Source organism: Malaya genurostris, chromosome 3, assembly GCF_030247185.1.
Source record: "Malaya genurostris strain Urasoe2022 chromosome 3, Malgen_1.1, whole genome shotgun sequence".
Classification (NCBI taxonomy): domain Eukaryota; kingdom Metazoa; phylum Arthropoda; class Insecta; order Diptera; family Culicidae; genus Malaya; species Malaya genurostris.
Genome location: NC_080572.1, coordinates 220135413 through 220155983, shown reverse-complemented (window position 1 = coordinate 220155983; position 20571 = coordinate 220135413). Strand labels below are relative to the sequence as shown.

General features: G+C 36.4%; 2 protein-coding genes across 7 annotated transcripts in view; one reads left to right on the top strand and one right to left on the bottom strand.

Annotated features, from left to right (window-relative positions):
- Positions 1–428, bottom strand: part of LOC131437869 (5-formyltetrahydrofolate cyclo-ligase) — a 32210-nt gene extending 31782 nt beyond the window's left edge. The window contains exon 1 of the mRNA XM_058607502.1: positions 308–428. The gene's annotated coding sequence lies outside the window, so the exon portion shown is untranslated. The remainder of the gene's footprint in view (positions 1–307) is intronic.
- Positions 429–1145: 717 nt separating this feature from the next.
- Positions 1146–20571, top strand: part of LOC131435438 (transient receptor potential cation channel trpm) — a 394002-nt gene continuing 374576 nt past the window's right edge. For all 6 annotated transcript variants that reach the window (XM_058603330.1, XM_058603328.1, XM_058603325.1 and 3 more), the window contains exon 1: positions 1146–2098. In XM_058603330.1, the coding sequence (XP_058459313.1) occupies positions 2090–2098 (9 nt within the window). In that variant the 5' untranslated portion in view covers positions 1146–2089. The remainder of the gene's footprint in view (positions 2099–20571) is intronic.

The following is a 20571-nucleotide window of genomic DNA, read 5'->3' as shown; positions in this document are numbered from 1 at the left end:
CGAAACTGTCTGGGCACTGCCGGTCACTACGCAGACATACGCAGACCATTAAAACGGCAATAATTAAACTGATTTTAATAGCGTTGTTTGAACAAACACATTAAACATAACAACAAAAAACACTAGTATGGTGAGATTAGTTACGCTTTGGTTTTGCAATTGGCGCATTTTGCGATAAGAAACATGCGCATTCGACATGTAGGTATTTATAACAACTCAACCGTTAAGTTTCGTGTCAATGTGTTCTCTCGTCTGCGTTGGATAGTGTTATTTGTTTTGAATATCTTGTTTGAACACAGCTACTTACATCAACTGCAAGCTTCGTCGGCACGCTTTTGCTTTTTTTTTAATGGGAACTTGCTAACGCACGCCACCACCTCTCGGAGACACAAATATTCAAACTGCCAACGAACAGAACGGACCGCTTTGAACTACTGATAGAATCTCGGGTTAACTGTCTGAGTCTTGTTCATGGAAGCGATTGCAGCAGAAATTGTATCGCTGCATTGATAATTACACTTCATTGGTGATTAGAATTCATACGTTTAGTTGGGTGATTTACATTTAAGTACTATTTACGTTTACAGCTCTGACGGTGACAACTTCTCAACGCTGCTTGATTTTCACATTAATCATTCAACAATCACGACATTGCATTGCACACCTTTGCTATTGAATCTCGTATCTAGGTGTCATTGTTGCACATTGCAATCGGTGTCTGGGAGGGGAATTTTTTTCTAACAAATCTGGCCTCACTTCCAGATCTCTCGGTACTTCATTCGAGTAATTTCATCTTTCGCCAGCAAGCAGCAATGGGAGTAGTAGTAGTAGTAGTAGTAGTAGTTCAATCGGCACACGCCGCATGATACGCTTGAAACGTGCTTCTGACAGTTTGTTTTGTGCGCCCATTCGTAATCAAATTGGAAACATAAACAAAAACAAGTTTTACGCACCGTCTCGGCGGACCACGTGTTGGTTTGGGCCTGTCTGGCAGAGATGCGATGGTGGTATGCGTTGAATCGCGCGAACCGAGCCGCTGCCAACAAATTCCGGGGAACTTGACACACATGCGCGTGGCCACCCATACCTGACCGAAGGGTTGACGTTCGACAGCAGAACGATTGGTCTCGTCGCAGTCTGTTCGAATTGTCGCTAGACGTCGGACGTGGATTGACATTTCTCGACTGGAAACGGTGTGTGCCAGTGTGTGCTATATATATCTGAAGGTACTGGAAACATATCTTGGATCCTGTAGAAAGGGGACAGGGGAGCGATCCCTTTCTTTGTAGTGCTAGAGAGTTCCTGTGGGTTTCCCACAGTTTCCTGTTGTGTGGCCGGGCTCAGTGGATGGTAGAAAGATTGGAAATGTGATATGCGTGATTACTGGGGACGGAACCCAGTAGCAGATTAAGAAGTTAAAGTGTTATGAGAAAAGTGCTGGCTCCCGGAGTCGGATCAAGCTTTATTGTAGGTCGAGGGCAGTGAAAATGATTGCACTGCAGGTTTTCTGCAAGTGAATAGCGAAAGTGTTGTGGTTTGCTGCTCTATTTGTCGATGCATTTCACCTTTTGTCGATCAACTTCCCCGCGTGTTTTTAAGTGTTTGTGTGTGTGTGCATTTGTATTGGTGCTAGTGGTGGCTTTCAAACAGAAATTTATTGACTGCACTTAGGCGCTGTGCTAGTGAACGAAGCGAATATGTGTCAAGATTTGTTTAGTGTTTTTCCGTGAATGAGAAAAACTTCCAGTGTTTCCGACTGCCCGTGAAATTAATTGCTAGCCGTAAAAATTTCGAGTGTAAAATAATCCACTACTGGCGATACTCGTAGAAACACGGCCTTGTAGTGAACGGGTCAGTGTCAGTGTGGCATCTGGTCACGGCAAAATCGACATCGACGACGACGACGAGCTTTGTGAAACCCGAATGGGGAAATGGGGAAAGCATTGTTTATGCAAATTATGTCCGTGTAACATGTGACCAGCGGTTCCGTGTCGCGTTTTGGGGGGATTCTTCGGGAGTGATGGGACAGAAGGCTCGAAAGTTTTTCGATTACATCCACGTGTGAAATGGATACCAACTTGCCATAATCATGAAACATGTGAGTAACGTTGACAATGTCTACTATGTTGATGGATAGCACCCGTTTTTTCTGCAATATAAACATTTGCTCTTGCATGATTATGCTCTATGTTCACTCTTTGGGGAATCATAAAAAAAATGATATGGATTTTTGCTGCTGGTTTAGCACATTTGATATGTTTGCTCTTCATCCGATTTTTATGACCGTAATTCAAATTTTGATTCTGTTAGCATCTCAATCACGCATTACGATTTTTGTTCAATTCGCATTAAAATTTTGTAGTATTACATTTATTCGATCAGCCAGGGTTAGGATGGGTAGAACACCACGGTATTTCGGTCGGTTTGTCACTTTCGTATGGCATAAGAACTTTTCCGATAAACTGAATTGGATTAAACCTTAAATGTACGAATCAAACAGTAAATTTTTCCGCTGGAGTTTTTCATTATTCTTCAATTGTGGATGCAAAATTAATCATGTAGAAACATTGAATAATGCGGTGGCATTTTAAGATATAGGTAAAAGTAAAGAGTGTTTTTTTATAAGCTTGCTAATAATTTCCTGACATTTAACATTTTTTGGGTTTCCACGACCATTGATTTTGGGTTTCCACGACCATTTTTCACCAAGGTTTTTCGGGAGGTCTAACCACATTTTCCATCATTTGAGGGCGTATTTCAGCAATGACAGGTTGAATGTTTGTTTTACAAAGCATCAATTGTTGCTGGTTTATCCACATAAACACAAAAGTGACGAGTGGCGTCAAATCCTACGAACGCGAAGGCCTATTCACCGGTACATTTCTCCAAATTATGTTGTCGTTGAAAAGTTCTTTCAATAAGTCGATTGTTTTTTCCGCAGTATGAAAAGTGGCACAATCCTATTGAAACCACATTTCGTCCACATCAATATCTTGAAGATTTCGCCATAAACATTCATTGATCATGGTTCAGTATCTATTTACGCACGGAAAGAAATCCGTTACTGCTGTCATGATTAGAAAATCACGAAACCAATCATTTTAACTTCTCATGAAACCATGAGCAAAAAGTCTTCTCCCATGAAAATTAATCATGATTCGAAAATGCGTTACTTGAGGAATGTATTTCTTTCAAAGCTCATAACTCCAATTTTCTACCCGGATATCACTTTGAACCCTCAAGCGATGTGTTGGGTTGCTTAATAGATTAATGGTAAGACAAAAAGCAGACATTGAAAAGCATGAACTACTGAAAATTTTTACTTGATCCTGAGGCATATTCATTTTACAATTGTGTTGGTTTACCCACCGGCTGACAGAGAATTGACAACATAAAGATAATGAACCGAAAATTGACATCATAAGTTTTTACATTTGGTATGAATATATCTGAATGTATGGTTACATATTCGAAGTGACTGTTGTTAAAATTATATTAATAATATTAATAACGTAAACCAAAAAATAATTTCTAAATTAGGAGCACCATCTAAAGAAAATTATATTTTTTTGTTCAACCAGTTTGATTAATTTGTTTCATAGATATAAGAACAAAAGCTGTATTGATTCAAATAAGACGATTTTGCAAAGGATGTTTCAAAAACAAAAAAGGAAAAATCGATACGCGGTATTTGCAAGAGTTCAACATAGAGTATCTTTTTAAGAGGTTTGATTCACACGTGTATTTTCATGCAGTTCGTTTATGTTTCCCAAATTCTGAAACAAAAAATCAAATCTGGAGCAATCAACGCAAGTAAACACGTTATTTTTGGTGTCGTGGTTGTTCAAAAACATATTTAAATTGTTGATGCTTCAGATTAAAAGAAATTCGTTGTGCTTTTCACTGTTTTGCTATTCAAATGTACATTATTTGAGACATTAGTTGAAATCGTATAAACAATACGCCATACACTTTCATAAAATCTTCATATTTTAAAACATAACGCCTGAATTTATGTTGCAAAGATTACCATCGTAGCAGAAACACGCCTGAAGTTATACCCAACAATGTCAAATGCGTTACGCTAAATTTCAACGAAATCAGTCCAAATGGATCATGATCCGAGAACTTTTAATCATGGTGTATTATCATAACATGAAAACATACTATTTTCCCCAAATCATGACTCGTTTTGCTCATTTCTTCTTCTTTTAATCATGGTGTATTATCATAACATGAAAACATACTATTTTCCCCAAATCATGACTCGTTTTGCTCATTTCTTGAATCGGAATTTTGCCCGTGCGGTAACGCGTCGTCTTTTCTCGATTCTAAAGCAATAAGGACCTATGATTCCAACAGCCTCTGGATCGCATTCTTCTCATTCTTGTCGATGGATTGGCATCCAAAAGAGTGAATGTAGACCGAAATTTGTCAATTTCGACTCTGACGGACAATTATGTGCACAAAAAAAAATCACTCTACGAACACTTTTTAATTGAACTCTGATTTTGAAAATAAATCCCCACGATTTGGAAATATTGTTCTGTTGTTGTTATTTATTGGAATATGAGCTGAAATTTATTTATTATTATTTAAATTGGGTGTTCAGCCACAAGTGATGACTTTTCAGCCCTATTATATACATGATTTGGTTATTACCATGAGGACATCATTTGTTTCCGCAATTCTGTGATTTTTGTGTAGGGAAAATTGAAAACCTACTTGTATTGTGTAATGGGGAAAAGGAACTTATATACTAGCTTACTAACTAATACAGAGAGCGAATCGATTCAATTGAAGATTTGCATCGATTTTTGTCCGAATTTGCTTATAATATTATGTGACATTACATCTAATGGTTCTATCATTCTCTATGTAACTCATTTCTACTAAACCAGGGTGAACGCTTCAAAATTATTTTCAGAATTTTGTTCTGAATCCTTTGAAGCGTTTTCTTCCTGGTGGAACAACAACTTGACCAAATTTGGGGCTGCATAAAGCATGGCTGGTATGAAAATTTGTTTATAGATTAAAAATTTGTTCTTTAGACAGAGCTTAAAATTTCTCATTTTGGTTTTGGTACCTCGTGGGTACCGATTTGTGCAGAAGCGCACATGACTGTTTTGATTATTTTACGTTTCGCATTCAGCTCATCAGTGCATTAGCAGATTATGTTGACTGCTAATGCCACCTCGCGGATCAACATCACATGTTTGCGACCATAAAGTCGTAAATTTGTTTTCGCCTGGGACGTCAGGATAGACATAGCACTTCGGTGTAAATAAGTGCATTGTAAATAGCAATGACTTTACGTCTGCTTAGCGGATTATGTTGATCCGCGAGGTGGCATTAGCAGTCAACATAATCTGCTAATGCACTGATGAGCTGAATGCGAAACGTAAAAATAATTAAAATTTCTGTTTATAAGAGGATATAAACATTTAATATATTTATTACACTTTGCCTGAATTCCTTCAATGTGATCCTTGAGAGTGAATTTTTTGTCATACGTTAAACCTAAGTATTTAGCTTGATCAGACCATGTCAACTCCCAGCCATTCAATTTGAGAATGTGATTATTGTTTGGTTTAAGAAAAGAAGCTCTTGGCTTATGAGGAAAGATAATTAATTGCGTTTTTGCTGCATTTGGTTTAATTTTCCATTTTGACAGATAATCACTGAAAATATTTAAACTTCTTTGCAGGCGACTGCAGATCACTCTTAGATTTCTACCTGTGGCTAACAGACTTGTGTCGTCACAGAATAGCGATTTCTGACAACCAACGGGTAGATTTGGAAGATCAGGAGTTAAAATATTATACAAGATTGGAGCTACGCTCGAACCCTGCGGAACACCTGCTCGTACGGGTAGCAATTCAGATTTAAAATTCTGATAGCTAACCTGAAGAGTACGATCAGTTAAATAATTTTGAATCATTTTGATCAAATAAATAGGAAACTGAAAATCAGACATTTTTGCTATTGAACCTTTGTGTCAAACACTGTCAAATGCTTTTTCTATGTCCAGAAGAGCAACTCCAGTGGATAACCCAGAAGATTTATTTGCTTTTATCATGTTCGTTACTCTGACAAGATGATGAGTAGTTGAATGTTCATGACGAAATCCAAACTGCTCTGGTAAAAAAATTGAATTCTTATTTATATGAGACATCATTCTCAACAAGATAATTTTTTCAAAAAGTTTACTGATAGAAGAAAGTAAGCTGATTGGTCGATAACTTGATGTTTCTGTTGGGTTTTTATCAGGTTTGAGGATAGGAATTTACCATCTTTTAGGGAAGTAAGCTAATAAAAAACACTTGAAAATTTTGAGCAAGAGTCTCAAGGCAACATCGGTAAGATTTTTAATAAGAATATTAAAAATTCCATCATTACCAGGAGCCTTCATGTTTTTAAGTTTCTCAATAATACATAAGTCAATTTCATCAACATTCGTCTCAAAAATGTCATTTTGTAACAACACTTGAGTTGAAATATGATCATATGTCAGTGAGACTTCATTTTCAATACGACTTACAACGTTCAAATTAAAATTGTGGACACTCTCGAACTGCTGAGCAAGTTTTTGAGCTTTATCGTCATTTGTAAGAAGTATTTGATTTCCTTCCATGAGAGCAGGAATTGGTTTCTGAGGTTTCTTAAGAACCTTAGAAAGTTTCCAGAAAGGTTTAGAATATGGTTTAATTTGTTCAACTTCTTTAGCGAAATTTTCATTTCGCAAAAGAGTAAATCTATGTTTAATTTCTTTTTGTAAATTCTTAACTATGTTTTGCATAGCAGGATCACGAGAACGTTGATATTGTCGTCGACGAACATTCTTCAACCGAATGAGCAGTTGAAGATTGTCATCATTGATAGGAGAATTTGATTTAGTTTGAACTTTGGGAACTTAAAGATTTCTACACTCTTAAAAAAATCCTGTGATTTTACATCTTATTAGATGCACATAAATGGAGCGTCGCAGCTCACGTAAATTTACGTGGAAGAATATTTAATATTGTGTCTAAAACTCCATGACATGAAATTCATTGAAATTAAAAAAAAGAATACTGATAGCAACCGCCGCGACTTGAATCAAGAATCATTGGATCGCAAGTACGTCCGTTAATCGACTGAACCACAGAAGCATGCATCTGCTTGGCTGGTAAAAGGCGCATTTAAATTCATACGGTCGCACCTGCTAGCAGAACGCAAGTTACAGTCGAAACCAGTAAAATTCAAGCTTATCTAACATTAAGTCATTACAAATGAAATTTTCTGTCATTTGACAAATTAGGTCTTTATGAACTAAATGGATTAATTATAGCTTCGTTGGAAAGTCTGAATGTTACAGGAAGATGATCTGAGTCAAAGTCAGTATGTGTAATCCGTTCACTACGAATGTGACTTTGATCTGTTAGAATAATATGAAATATTGGAGATAGAATAATGTTTCTGTACTCCAATCAAAATGAGACACTAGCATTTACTAGAAGCTTTTAGTGAGTTTGTAAAAATTGCTAAATAATGCTAGAGCAATAGATTTTAACTTTTTATTAAAGTTATTTATTAAGCATCATATTCAGAGCGAAAAGTGAGCGGGAAATTCAGGGAAACCGGGGAAAACTTAGAAATTTGATTTCACCGAGAAAACTTTAATGAAAACTAGAAGGAAATATCAAAATCTGCATTTTAGCGAGAATTCAGTAAAAGTATTGTTCCATACAGGTTCTATGTGGGACAACCCATAGGAAATTGAGTCAACCCCCACGTCTCGTTCGACGGTTTTTGTAAGGGTTTGACAACAATTTTGAAACAATCAGAATACATCAGTGCTTTTCTAGGTTATTAACAATAACAACCTAATGAGGGCTCATCATTAAAAATAAGGACAATTTGGATGCTTCCTCTGGATTTCTATTAAATTTCAGAATAAGTTTTCAAAATTGTTCGCAAAGTAATAACCGGTAAGATATTTAGTAAAATATTAGCTGACCCGTCGAACTTCGTTTCGCCAAACTAATTACCAATTCATGGGATCCCGATTCGTAAGTGATCTGGATTGCTCGCGTGTATAATACTCCCGACATCTGTTTATCGATCTCCACTTTAATTGCTGAATAGAGGATATCTATCCGCAGAGCTTTTTTATATAAAAAGCTTACCAAAAAATGACATAACGTAATTCGACATGATGATTGCCTTTTTTCAAAGTCGTGGCTTCTTATCTCACTTTCAAAAACCGTCGGACAGTTACTTTCAAAAAACGTCTGTAGCTTTTACTAAACTTTTCTATTTGTAGACTTCGATGTCCATAAAAACCTTTTATTGTGAGAGTTTCCATGGTAATGAATATATATTGAAATCTGATCTGAAATACAATGAACCTTATCATTGAAAATGTCAAGGACAAGGATATTTGAAAAGAACATATCTCACCTGCAGACGATCGCAGACGAGTAATTCAACCACGGTATGAAAGCTCTTTTGAAGTAGTTTAATATGTAAGTAGTCTCATCTGCACCTTCCTGCGTTTTTTGATAATAGACAAGTTAGAATTTTATTTAAAAAAACTTGAAAAACTGCTCTATTTCATTAAACTGAAATGATAGCAGCATAGTATGTTCGAGAAAGTTGTGTAGTTTTTAAAGATGATAAACTTTGTATAACATGAAAAACTCATATAAATTGAAAATATAAATGTTTTCTTACAAAAACTGGTTTTTGTAAGAAGAAAATACATTATATCTTGAATTACACTCAAGTTACGGGAATAGTACCTTCAGCAAACTTGTTTAAAATAACTTTCTGCACAACTTTGTCGAAGTAACTTAGCCCCTATGTTGGCCCTGAACTAAAATAAAATGTTTATCTCACTTTTAGGGGGATTAATCACATAAATAAAATCATTCTGAGCAACTTTGCTGAAGATGCTGTACCTAAAAAACCACGATCCTATGAGCGTGAAATTGCGCTTTTGAACCACTGTGCACTGTCGGCTCACTATGCCTAAGCCACTCTCAATTGACTTACGGAAAAGGGTATAAATGTCGTTGAGAAACATATCAATCCACCAAATTGCCCTCAGCTTCGATTCATCGAACGTTACTGGGCAATCGTGAAGAGGGAATTCAAGAAGACTGGTAAGGCAGCTGGGAACATGCAGGAGTTAAAAAAAAATGGGCTCAAGCGTCCAAAAAATGCGTCCGGAACTTGCTGAAGAGCGTTCGATCAAAAGTTCGAAAATTCGTGAAGGAATAACTTAAGTTTTATCCGGTTTTCATTATGCTCAAGTTTAACCTCGTACAATAAAGGATCAATTTTTAGATTGAATAAAATATCGTTTTTTATCATAATTTGAAAGCAGTATTTGTGGATAGCTTATTTTCGATACACTCCCTTATTAAAGCCGAGGTAGCACCCATCGTCCCTGTTGCATACAAATCTGTAGCAGTCTCGTTTGCCCGGTGTACTCTTAGCCAGATATTTTACGTTTCATCTTCGACTGGTCAGTGCAAAACATTTCATATTGAGCTGTTATGCCACTTAGTAGTTCACCAAAAACACTTGTTTTAGTTTGACACAGAAGTGTGATGTCTTCACTGACGAGTGCGTTTTGCCTCGGGTGTCCGTTTTACCCCATCTTCCCCTGTTGTGCATATTTTGTTAGTTAATAACAAAAAAATATCAATTCCTGGTTGCCGGTTGCGTAAGTACCGAAAATAGTGACCAGAAATGTTAAAAAAGGTTTTCACAAAATGCGGCTAAAATGAAACCATCTAAAGTTATCCGCCCTGACGTGGAATGGTGACAACAGGAAGAGAAACGTTAAAGAATTTTGGGGATATGCTATGGAAATTTAAACGCTTCACAACGGAGCATCGGATGAACAAGCGGAAGAATCGTTGCCTGAAAGATTTGGAACCTATTCAAACGCTATGTTTTTCGGTGATATGAAAGCGTAACAAAACAATGCAGCTTTTCAATATATCTAGCACCATCAAGGGGTAAATTGTTAAACATTAACGCCTACTGAAGCTCTACAAGCTAATTCCGGATTCTCACGGAAAGCAGGCGCTATTTTGACCGGATTTGGCTTTCTGCCATTATTTCTGACTAGCCTTTGACTAACACAAAAAATGAAGAAAGAGGTTTTGAATCATCGAAACAACCAATAAATTCAATAAATACACACTAATGCCATATTATGGCAAAATTTTACCGCTAAGAGCAAATTCAGCAGTTAAAAGTTCTATATGGAAGAACAGAAACTGAAACAAACGTGTCCCCAGCAAGCCGTTCTAGTTTTATTTATTCGACCAGTACTTCTGTCAAATTTACAACAGGTCTACGATGCCGTTCTAGTTTTTGTATATTTGAAACAGGAGTAAAACACTGCTGGGGCTGCGAGTTTTTCTTGTTATAAAATTCAGATTTAAATTTTGTAACTGACATAAATTATGAATCTAGAACTAAAACACTACTGAATATGCCCTAATTGACATTTTAGCCGTACTTATCACTCCTTACTATCTTGTATCATTAGTGACGAATAAGTAAAGAGTTTTTAAATATAGTTAAATGGAGATAATTTCTCTTTTTTTTAAATCGAATTATTACTTCAGAAATCAAGCACTTTAACACGAACTTCTCAGTTGAAACTGCCATTCGCTATCGACAATATTGTTAAACTTCACATGAAACTCCAAATAATTCTAAATCCGTTTAAGTGCTCCGTGTCGTCCTATCGTAAGGCACCGGATCCTTGGGCTCCGTGCGCTCCAGCTCAGCACCGTAATACACATAATAAAACGCTACATTTGAGGTCAGCTGAAACGGTTTTCCGATTTGATTACACATGGGAGGGACACTCGGTCAATTTTCAACCACCAACCGGTGCCACTTGTTGGTAGCGTCGGTTTCTCGTATAATGCCATTTTCATGTTGAAGCGGATCAATCGTTTGTTTACTCATCCGTACAGCACGAGCGTTCGACAGTATTTTTGTTGGGCGCACCCAGTTGAGGTGAGGTGTTTATGCGGGCTGCTTCGTGCGCGTGATAAGCACTAATTGAACCCATCTGATTTTCAAAGGACAATCGGATGGTTGGGAATTACGCGATGCGATGGTACGCGAAATGATGCGTTGAAAATTATCGTTAATCTTTACGGGATGTTTGAATTACGGGTGACTGCCATTCGTGATAGCGTTTCGGGATGAACTCTTGGGTCAAATGATGGTTGATATTTATCAACATTACACGTAGAACAAGTTTTCACCCAATAAAGCATTACAATGTAGAAAATTCCTCGCATAATTCAACATTCTAGTATTATTAGACAATAAAAGTACCTTGAATGGAGGCTGTCGAAAGTATCGCGTGACGAAAAATTGTCGCACTGTACTTTTTAATCTGATAAATTCATTCCGAAAATTCCACAACCAAAAACGTTCTATGCAGTGACTATTTTAAAGTAACACAATTTGCTAGTTTTTAATTATCCACAATTCAATATTGGTGTTCTCCTGGCTTGTTATTGGCCATCGCAGAATGTGTACATTTAGGTTTTCTGCCTCCCTCACGATGAGAATATCTAAGAAGGGTAAGCTGGTGTTATTTTCTTATTCTCAATTGAATTTATTATTTTTGTAAATATTTCTAATAGTTTCCAAAAAAATTGTTAGATGATTAATAATTATCATTAACATAGCTCCACCATCGATTGGGTAATAATCTTTTTCTAACTTTTCCCTTAAACGACCAATTGTCATTATGTAACTTTAGATAAATTTTGTTCTATTGATTGATGAGTTCGTTTAGTTTTTGTGTTGCTAATCGATCACAGAATTATGATTTCCAAATAATCGATTGACATGTCGGTCGCAAATTCCCTGGTCTGACGAAATATAAAACATTTTTCCCAAACTTTTTAAGAGTTCCATAATTTCTACACCACGTTCATACCACGATTTCTCCTTAGGCTAAAAAAATTGTTCACTATCAGCGATGAGCTTATCTTTCCATGGCAATCCTTTTTTTCAGCAAGCTTTTTTTTAATATTAAAACAGAAAGTAGTCTCTGGGAGCAAAATCTGGCGAATATGATGGTGCTGTCCGCTTTGCAAACAATTTTTTTCGTAATCAAGTGTTCATGAAAAATTGCGAATATATTTCCTTCTGATATCTTTACGAGGTTAGCCATCTACTATAACTTCATATTTCCATTTTTACAAACGTGGTACACAGTGGTTCGAATCAATAAAAACGTGTACATAAATCAGTTGCTGCCAAACCGTTCTTTTAATGCATATAGTTGCTTTTAAGAAATTATTTACAAATATATACCGCGTAATTTGATTCTATCACTAATTGTTCATGGCCTACTTTGACAAAAAATATAACCATAACTTTTTTTTCTGAAGAGATAGAAATTTTTTTCCTTCAACAAAGTTTTAGAACTATTGAAAATAATTTACTTTGTCAAATATACCAAAAGTCTAGGTCGCACCATTTCGGATATACACAGCGTTTTCATGGCAACCCCCCTAAAATTAGTTTTTTATTCATAACTTGTTTCGAGTTATTTTTTATGCACACTTTGTTTGGAATAATTGAAGAAAATAAAAAATCTCATGTTTTTGTTGAAGGTAGTGCATAGATTTGTTGTTTCCTGGCAAAGTTATACAACATTTTACTTTTTCTTACCTATGATGAAACCTTACACCGAAGTGAAATATGTAACTTTATGCAGCTGGCTGATTTTTACAAAACTTATAGTAAAAGATATGCCCAATATTATAAAAAAATCTAAGTGGAACTCGATGGAATTTTTTTTTTATGCCTTTTCAAAGTTAGTTTTAGTTATTGAATTATGACAACCCCCTTAAAACTAGTTTTCTAATCATAACTTGTTTCAAGTTATTTTTTAATCCTTATTTTGTTTGGAATAGTTGTAGAAAATATAAAATCCCATAATTTTAGAGAAGGTAATGCATGGGTTTATTCTTTTCTGGAAAAGTTATACATCATTTTACCTATTTTTACCTAGGAAACCTTGTACCGAAGCGAAATATGCAGCTTAATGCAGCAAACTTTTACAATACTTATAGGAAAATATATTCCTAATCCAATTTATTTTCCAATGAGAATATCCTGAGTACTATTTGTGTGATTCATTTTCACTATGATCATGCTGAAACCATGAATGGTTAAGAAACGGAGAGCACAGATTTTCAGAGATTTCTGAAAATGGTCACAGATTTACACAAAATAACGAAATCACAGATTTTTAAAATTGTTCACAGTTTAGCACCAAAAATTACAGAGCGGTAGGAAATAGTGAGACCTTGTTTTTGCTTACCAAAATGATTCCGATCAGCTATTATGGAAACGGGGAAACGTGCACAGATTTTGTATAGACAGGTTTTGGGCTTGATCACAGATTTAAAAAAAAAATCCCTGCTGGTAAGGTGGAAACAAGCTACGACGCAAAAATACAGCGCCAAAACCAAAAGCCCTAGATGACTAGAAAAATGCTTTATGCTTTTCTTATATCCTTTTTGTAATAATGAATATAAATATAATTAAAATTTCCTATAGATACATCTAGATGCCCGTAAAATACTTCAATCTTAAATTAGCGGGCCTATTTCAATGTTCTTTTTCGAGCATGGGATATCTATTTAAAGCTTGAATTCAAGGAATATTATAAAAACTAAACAGAGGCGAATAGGCTTATTCCAAAAATCGGGAATTTTAATCTCGCAGACCGGAAAAAACCGGGAAAAAACAGGGAAATTGAAATATGCTATTCACTTGCTTCATCATTCCAGTGCCGCTCTAACATTCCAATACCACTTTTGTAGAACGATTTATCCTATGTCTCAAAATAGTCCTCAGTTTCTGCGATAACCTCTTAATTCGTGCGAAACGTCTTACCGGCGAGCTTTTTTCTCAGGTCGGCGAACAGCCAGTAGTCGCCAGGAGCCGAATCTGGCGAATATGGTGGATGTGGGAGCAAATCGAAGTTGAATTCATGAAGTTGTGTCATTGTTTTGATTGACTTGTGACACGGGTCGTTGTCTTGATGAAACACAATTGTTTTTTGTTTTATGCGATCATTTTTTTGTAATTTCAGATTTTGAACGCTAAACACTATATAATATTCACTGTTAATGGTATTACCTTTCTCAAGATAGTCGATAAATATTACATCACGCTCATCCTAAAATACCGAGTTGCTGTCCACTCAGATGACGATCTGATTCCGAAGTGAAGTGATGGATCCATGTTTCATCCATTGTCACATATCGACGCAAAAACTTGTTTGTTATGTTTAAACATGGCCAAACACTGCTCAGAATCATCAACACGCTTTCGTTTTTGTGTCAACAGTGAGCAAACGCAACTCTACTTTTCGATCATACAAAACGATTTTGTGAATTTTCGTATGTTTTCTGGTGCTATCGCCTCATTGAATATCATGAAATTTTAACAGCTGTCTGTTAAAGGTTAGGTTATCTGAGAAAAGGTGACTGCAATAAACCCAGCGCCATCTATGTGTTAGGCCCTGGACTTTTCAGCCTATGTATTACTAAAGTCGCACCAAGAATTAGATACACAAAGCAGTTAGAGATTCTATTTTTGATCAGGACTCCTCCGAATAGGAAGTCCTGCGTTCAAGTAAATTCCTCGGCCCAGTAATACAAAACAGTATTTTTATTGCGTCAGATGTGTTAGATATACATGAACATGAAACGTCGAGGACTGGTGCTACGTCGAAAAAATAATATTTTTGAAAAAAATCGACTCTCTGGGACTTTGGATATATAACACGTCAAATGTGGAAAAAAATTTATGACAACTCGAATACCCAGAACAGTTGCTGAGTCTGAAAAAAGGACAAAAATGGTCTTTTATGATGCTTCCGTTAGCAAGTTTAATTTGCTTCTAGTGTATTTGCCAGTGTACGTAAATTGAGATTAGTTACGTTCGCTGCCAAGGGACCTTTTTTGCGGGCTTTTGGTGTAGTGGAGTTTGGCGAGAAATAAAAAAAATGTATAACAAAAACAAGAATAGTAGGATCGAATGAACTGGCTGGAAATAAGTTTCCCCATGGAAAAGGATTATAACGAGAGCTAACCAAATCATTAAGTTTATTTCTTGATCTGAAAAAAATTCTTTGTCATTGGATCAGCTTAAACTAAACCGTTGAAAAAAATTCCGTTTTTTACCCTGAATTCTTTTCATTCACTTGCTTACCATTCAAATGGGAAACCGCTCCCGTTTTGACAGTGCCGACGTGTCGGCATGTCTGGTATTTTCGTGGTGCGCTTCGGTAATTATATTTTTTCTTACGATGAAATGCTGATAATGAAATCGAGTTTGTGATGCCGGTGCGGGGCTTTGCGGGGACCGATGGTCAAGTCCAAGAAAAGCCAACGTTTCCATAAAAGAAAATTATCCGGCAATATAACTAAGCACTGTGCCGTCCGTCCGTCCGTTTTCGACTCATTATACAAATGAGTCAAAACGGCAACAGACACAGTACCGAGAAATGGGTTAGACTTCCGCCCAAAACAAAAAAAAAACCGTCGTGCTATTTTGCTGTAGTGAAATTGTGTTATTAGAAAAGTCGTCCTGAATAGAAATTAAAGCTTTGTTCGAAGCATTTTGCAAGATGATGAGGTAACTTGAGAGCTTCTTTGAAATGTAATATTGAGCGCAATTAAGAAAAATTGTTTCACTAAAGCTCTGGTGGAGTCAGGAACCAACGAACAGAATTCTCAAGTAGGATTCCACAGTGAAACCGAATGCTCAAAAATTCTATGATTTAATTATCATCATTAATTATTATTGCAACATAATGGAAGAAATGTGTTAATTAGGACAATGTACATTGTACGCAACCCCAAAATATAATTTTTCATATTTTTCCATAATCACTCATGAGTGGCATTAAAAGGTCTTCGAGACCCTTGTCTCGTTTCCGACATGATCCGCAAAAGCAGTACTAGGAATAAACCTTTTCGGAAAATGTGACAAATTATTCATACTCGGGAAAACAACCACCGAATGTGCTTATCAGCTCGCACGTATGTAGCCGGGTCAAATCGCAGAAAGGAAAACGTGTTCGATTTCTGTTTGTTCACTCAGTCGTCCCGATAAGAATGGAAGATTGTTTTCTTTTTTTTTCGTTCGATGGTTTCAATTATTTTCTTGGCAAAACCTTTCTAATCTTATGGAAAATTCCAACTCGACTAGACCCCGAAATAGCTCATCCACATCGATCCGGCACATGGACTCAATTACGCTCACGCTACAACCGGCTGTGTCATGGCTGGTGATACAGAGCAGGTGAAAATCTGGGCTTTATTTTCCAATAAGTACCGCACCACCTTTCCTGCGTGGAAGTGGGTGTGTCGGGATGAGAGCGTATTTTTGTCAGCTTTTTTGGGTTGACTGACTGCAGCGGTACGGGAGAAGGTAACTGCTGCGCTCCACAGGCAGAATTTAATTCGATAAAATGTTGACTGCAGGATCGGTAAGCATGATAATTTGAATTTCAACACAGTAATGGGGCGCAGACAAGTGATTTTTTGTGTGGTTTGGCTCGCACCAGTCAGTTTTTCGTTGAACCGAAAATGCCATTTCAGAGTACGGTTTACGATGGAGCATTTTGCAGGTTACCGCAGTTTGCATCTGTGATAGGTAAATTATTGTGCAGATTTCGTTTATTTATTGTCTCTTTTCCATGGAGGTAATTATTTGTATTTGGTTTTATTGTTTTGTAGATAAGATAGCTTCCGCAGCTGTCAATTTCAGTAGGCAAAATGAATGTATTGCTGAATTCAGCGGAACGAAGGGTTCCTGTCGGTCAGTTATTCGTTTCACCTGCATCAGGATTCGTTAGTTACGAGCTTGCACAAGCAAAAATATAGTATGAAAGAGTACGATGCATTTTGTCTAAATGTTTGGAATGATTTCCTACCACGGATGTTAGAAAGCAGTATATTTTGAGAGATTTAATTGCATATAGGGTTCCAAGTGTAATGATTTCCATAGTTTCTAGTGACTCTTAGAGCACTCAAAACAACATTTACGAGACACTGAGAGCTTGACGGAACAGCGCTTCACTTCATACTAAGTAACCAACAATTTATTCGTTTTTTTTAAATTGCAGTCCTCTATCGCGAGGCCAGCTATTGCTACAAAACAGGATGCTGAACCAGAGTCTAGGGGCAAAAAAAAAAAATGAAACGTACCCGTGGTAGTTGTACAATGAGATTCTAAAGAAATATGAATGGTGCATCCCAAAGGACAACGAAACGTCCGTGAAGGTGAATTATAGGCAACTTCACTGACAAAAGTTACATTAAACCATTCTACAGTGGGGGAAAAGAATAACGTGACTTTATTCAAATAATTTCGTAGAAAACTATGTAAATATTTTCAAAGAAAATTTTTTTCCTTTCTCATATAGAAAGGCTATACAATCACTGCGAAAACCGAGACCTGGAGGGCCAAATGTCATATACCATTCGGCTCAGCTCGACGAACTGAGTAAATGTCTGTGTGTATGTATGTAACAAAAATTTGCATTCACTTTTCTCGGAGATGGCTGAACCGATTTTCACAAATCAAGATTCGAATGAAAGATCTCATGGTCCCTCAGTCTGCTATTGAATTTTATCTCAATCCGACTTCCGGTTCCGGAGATATAGGATGATATGCACCAAAAAAATGGAAAATATATGCAGTCACTTTTTGCCTTTCTTCTATAGAAAGGTATTAGAAGTCAAATCCAAAACACAAAACACGTTGTTTTTTACCACTCTAATGTATATAAGGGTGCCAATATTTTAGGGTCACCTCTAATTTCGTAAAGCGCTATTGTTCAAAAGTTTAAGCACCTCGAAAAAAGTCTTCATGCAAAATTTGGGCTAAATCGAACATGGGTAATGGCTGCCCAGCGGTTAAAGTTTGAAAATTTTCGATCTCGAAAAAGTACCATAGGGGGGAGTACATGAAATTTCCGAAATCGAACATTTTTTTTGATGCCAAAAATTTTAAAATTGCATGAAACATCGATATTTAGTGTTATTTCAAAAACATTTTTTTCATAAAATCGACTTTCTGGGATTTTATTATTTTTTTTTTAAATCCCAGATAGTCGATTTAAAAAAAAAGTTTTTCGAGGTGACACTAAATCTCGACGTTTCATGCAATTCTAAGACTTTTGGCATCAAACATTTTTTATGGTGATTTTTCAAGATCTATGAAAATTCCACTAAGTGGACTAAGAAGGTCTTTTTTATATTAGCATCACTCTTCTCATACAAATAGACAACGCAAATATCAAGCACTTGATTGGAAAAAAAAATGCCTACTAAGTGAAATAAACACTGAAGAAAGCTTTTGTATACTACTCGATTCAATCGGAATAAATTTGTGTCAAAAATGAGCCCAAATTAGTGTCACAAATTGTTTAACCGTTGTGCACTCGAAAAAAAAAAACACCTTTAACCACCCGAATGGGTACCCGGGTACCCATTTTTTTAAATCGCTGTAAGTTGAGCATTTTTCAACCGATTGAAGTAATTTTAGCACTGTTGGATTCAGGAACTTAAGCTCTTTGGGATTGGTACCCATAAAGATGGACATGGTGCTCCTGGTTCCCAGGAACCCGGATATCCTAAATGAGTTCCGACATCGAGGCATTTATACACGGATTTCACGTATTTTTGTAATCTTATCTAAGAATTGCTATATGAAATCAAGTGCTATGCTGAGTTGTTATGTTTATATATTTCAGGGGGCATCCGTTATGTACGTAACATAAAATTTTGAATTTTTCTACCACTCCTTTCCCCCTTTGTCGAGCATTTCTCAATCTTTTCACCATGTATTGTCACGTATTTTTGAAACCTCTCCCCCCTAAACGCGTGACGTACTTTATGTATGTTCCCTTATATACTTTACTTTCTTATCTTCAGTTTGAAAATTATTATGTACTTCAGGCCTATTGCGAGGAGCACGCAATACAATTTTTAATTCTGGCAACAAACATTTCGAAACATCACGAAGTTACTTCCCAAACAGTTTCGTTCTCATTTATATTTCCTTTTTTTCGTTCTATGAGAGTAAGTCCAGAATAGGCCAACTACCCTTTAGATGACGTCATTTTTCTACAAAAGGTTCATTTTGGTACGGCCTTTCTCAAATAGCTGGTTTGGAAAAGTTTCAAATTAGTAAATGACATTTATGGTGGAAAACACAAGTGTCGGAACATTCTACGGAAATCCGGATTAACGGGAACCAGAAGAACCTACTACAGCAATATACACGGCCATCGAAAAGTGGATAAATTTCTGAATTTACCCGTACTGAAAAAATTCAAATCGGATGGAATTTGCCTTAGTTACAAGCATTTTTATTTGTGGGTACCCGGGTACCCATTCGGGTGTTTACGTAATAAAAAAAATTTGAGCCCCCCCATTCGACCCCCCTTACTGTAAAATGAAAAGTCAAAGCATGAGAAGTTATGGTCCAACTAGTTCTTGGAATTGACCGAATTGCAGAATCTTAGTTTAAACCTAACTCAGAAATTTCTTATTTTGAAATTCGAAAAGGTACCCGGGTACCCATTCGAGTGCATAAGGGTTAATAAAAAGATAAAAAATGTTTTATGAGATTGTTTTGAAGAAAGAGAAAGGCATTATCACACCACCAGGTGGATTAGGAAGGGTTTTTCAGAGATGGCTTAACCGATTTGAACAAACTAAGATTCAAATAAAAGGTCTTATGGTCCCATGGGCTGCTATTGAATTTCATTTGGATCCGACTTCTGGTTCCGGAGTTACATGGTAATATGTGAAAATTAGAGAAACAGTGTACACTCAATTTTCTTTGAAACGGCTCAACCGATTTTCACAAACTAAGATTTAAATGAAAGGTCTTATAATTTTCTAAAAATGACTGCATCATTTTATCCGGATCCGACTTCCAGTTCCGGAACTAAAGCGTGACAAGTGGAAAATTAATAATTTCATTAGTATTTTTACAAGAATGATGATCAAAAACAGGTACAAATCCCATAAAACTGTCAGATAAATTCTTCCAGTTTGCAGAGCTTGTTAGTTTGTGGGCATAAAAACTTAATTCGGCACTACTGGTCCTCCCTTTTCCTGTCCCGGAAGCACCGAAAGTGATGAAAAAAAATTCCAAAAATAGAACTCACTTCGATTTCTCAGTGATGCTTGAACCGATTTTCACATATCTTGATTTGAATTAAAGCTCATATTGTGAGATTTAATCCGGATCCGACTTCCGGTTCCGCAGTTACAGAGCGATGTCAAAGTTTTCAAATCGCCATATATGTTTAACACCGAAAGAAGAAGAAAACACAAAACGAATGATGCGTGCTTTGTTCTATTTCGTACACGCTATGATGAAGTCGAAACGGCTACGGATGTCTGCTACTGGTGTATGATATTGGTAAAAGGCGGTGCAGCGATCGATAAAAATTTTAGCTATTCTATGATAAGTGCGATCGAAAGAATAAACGTC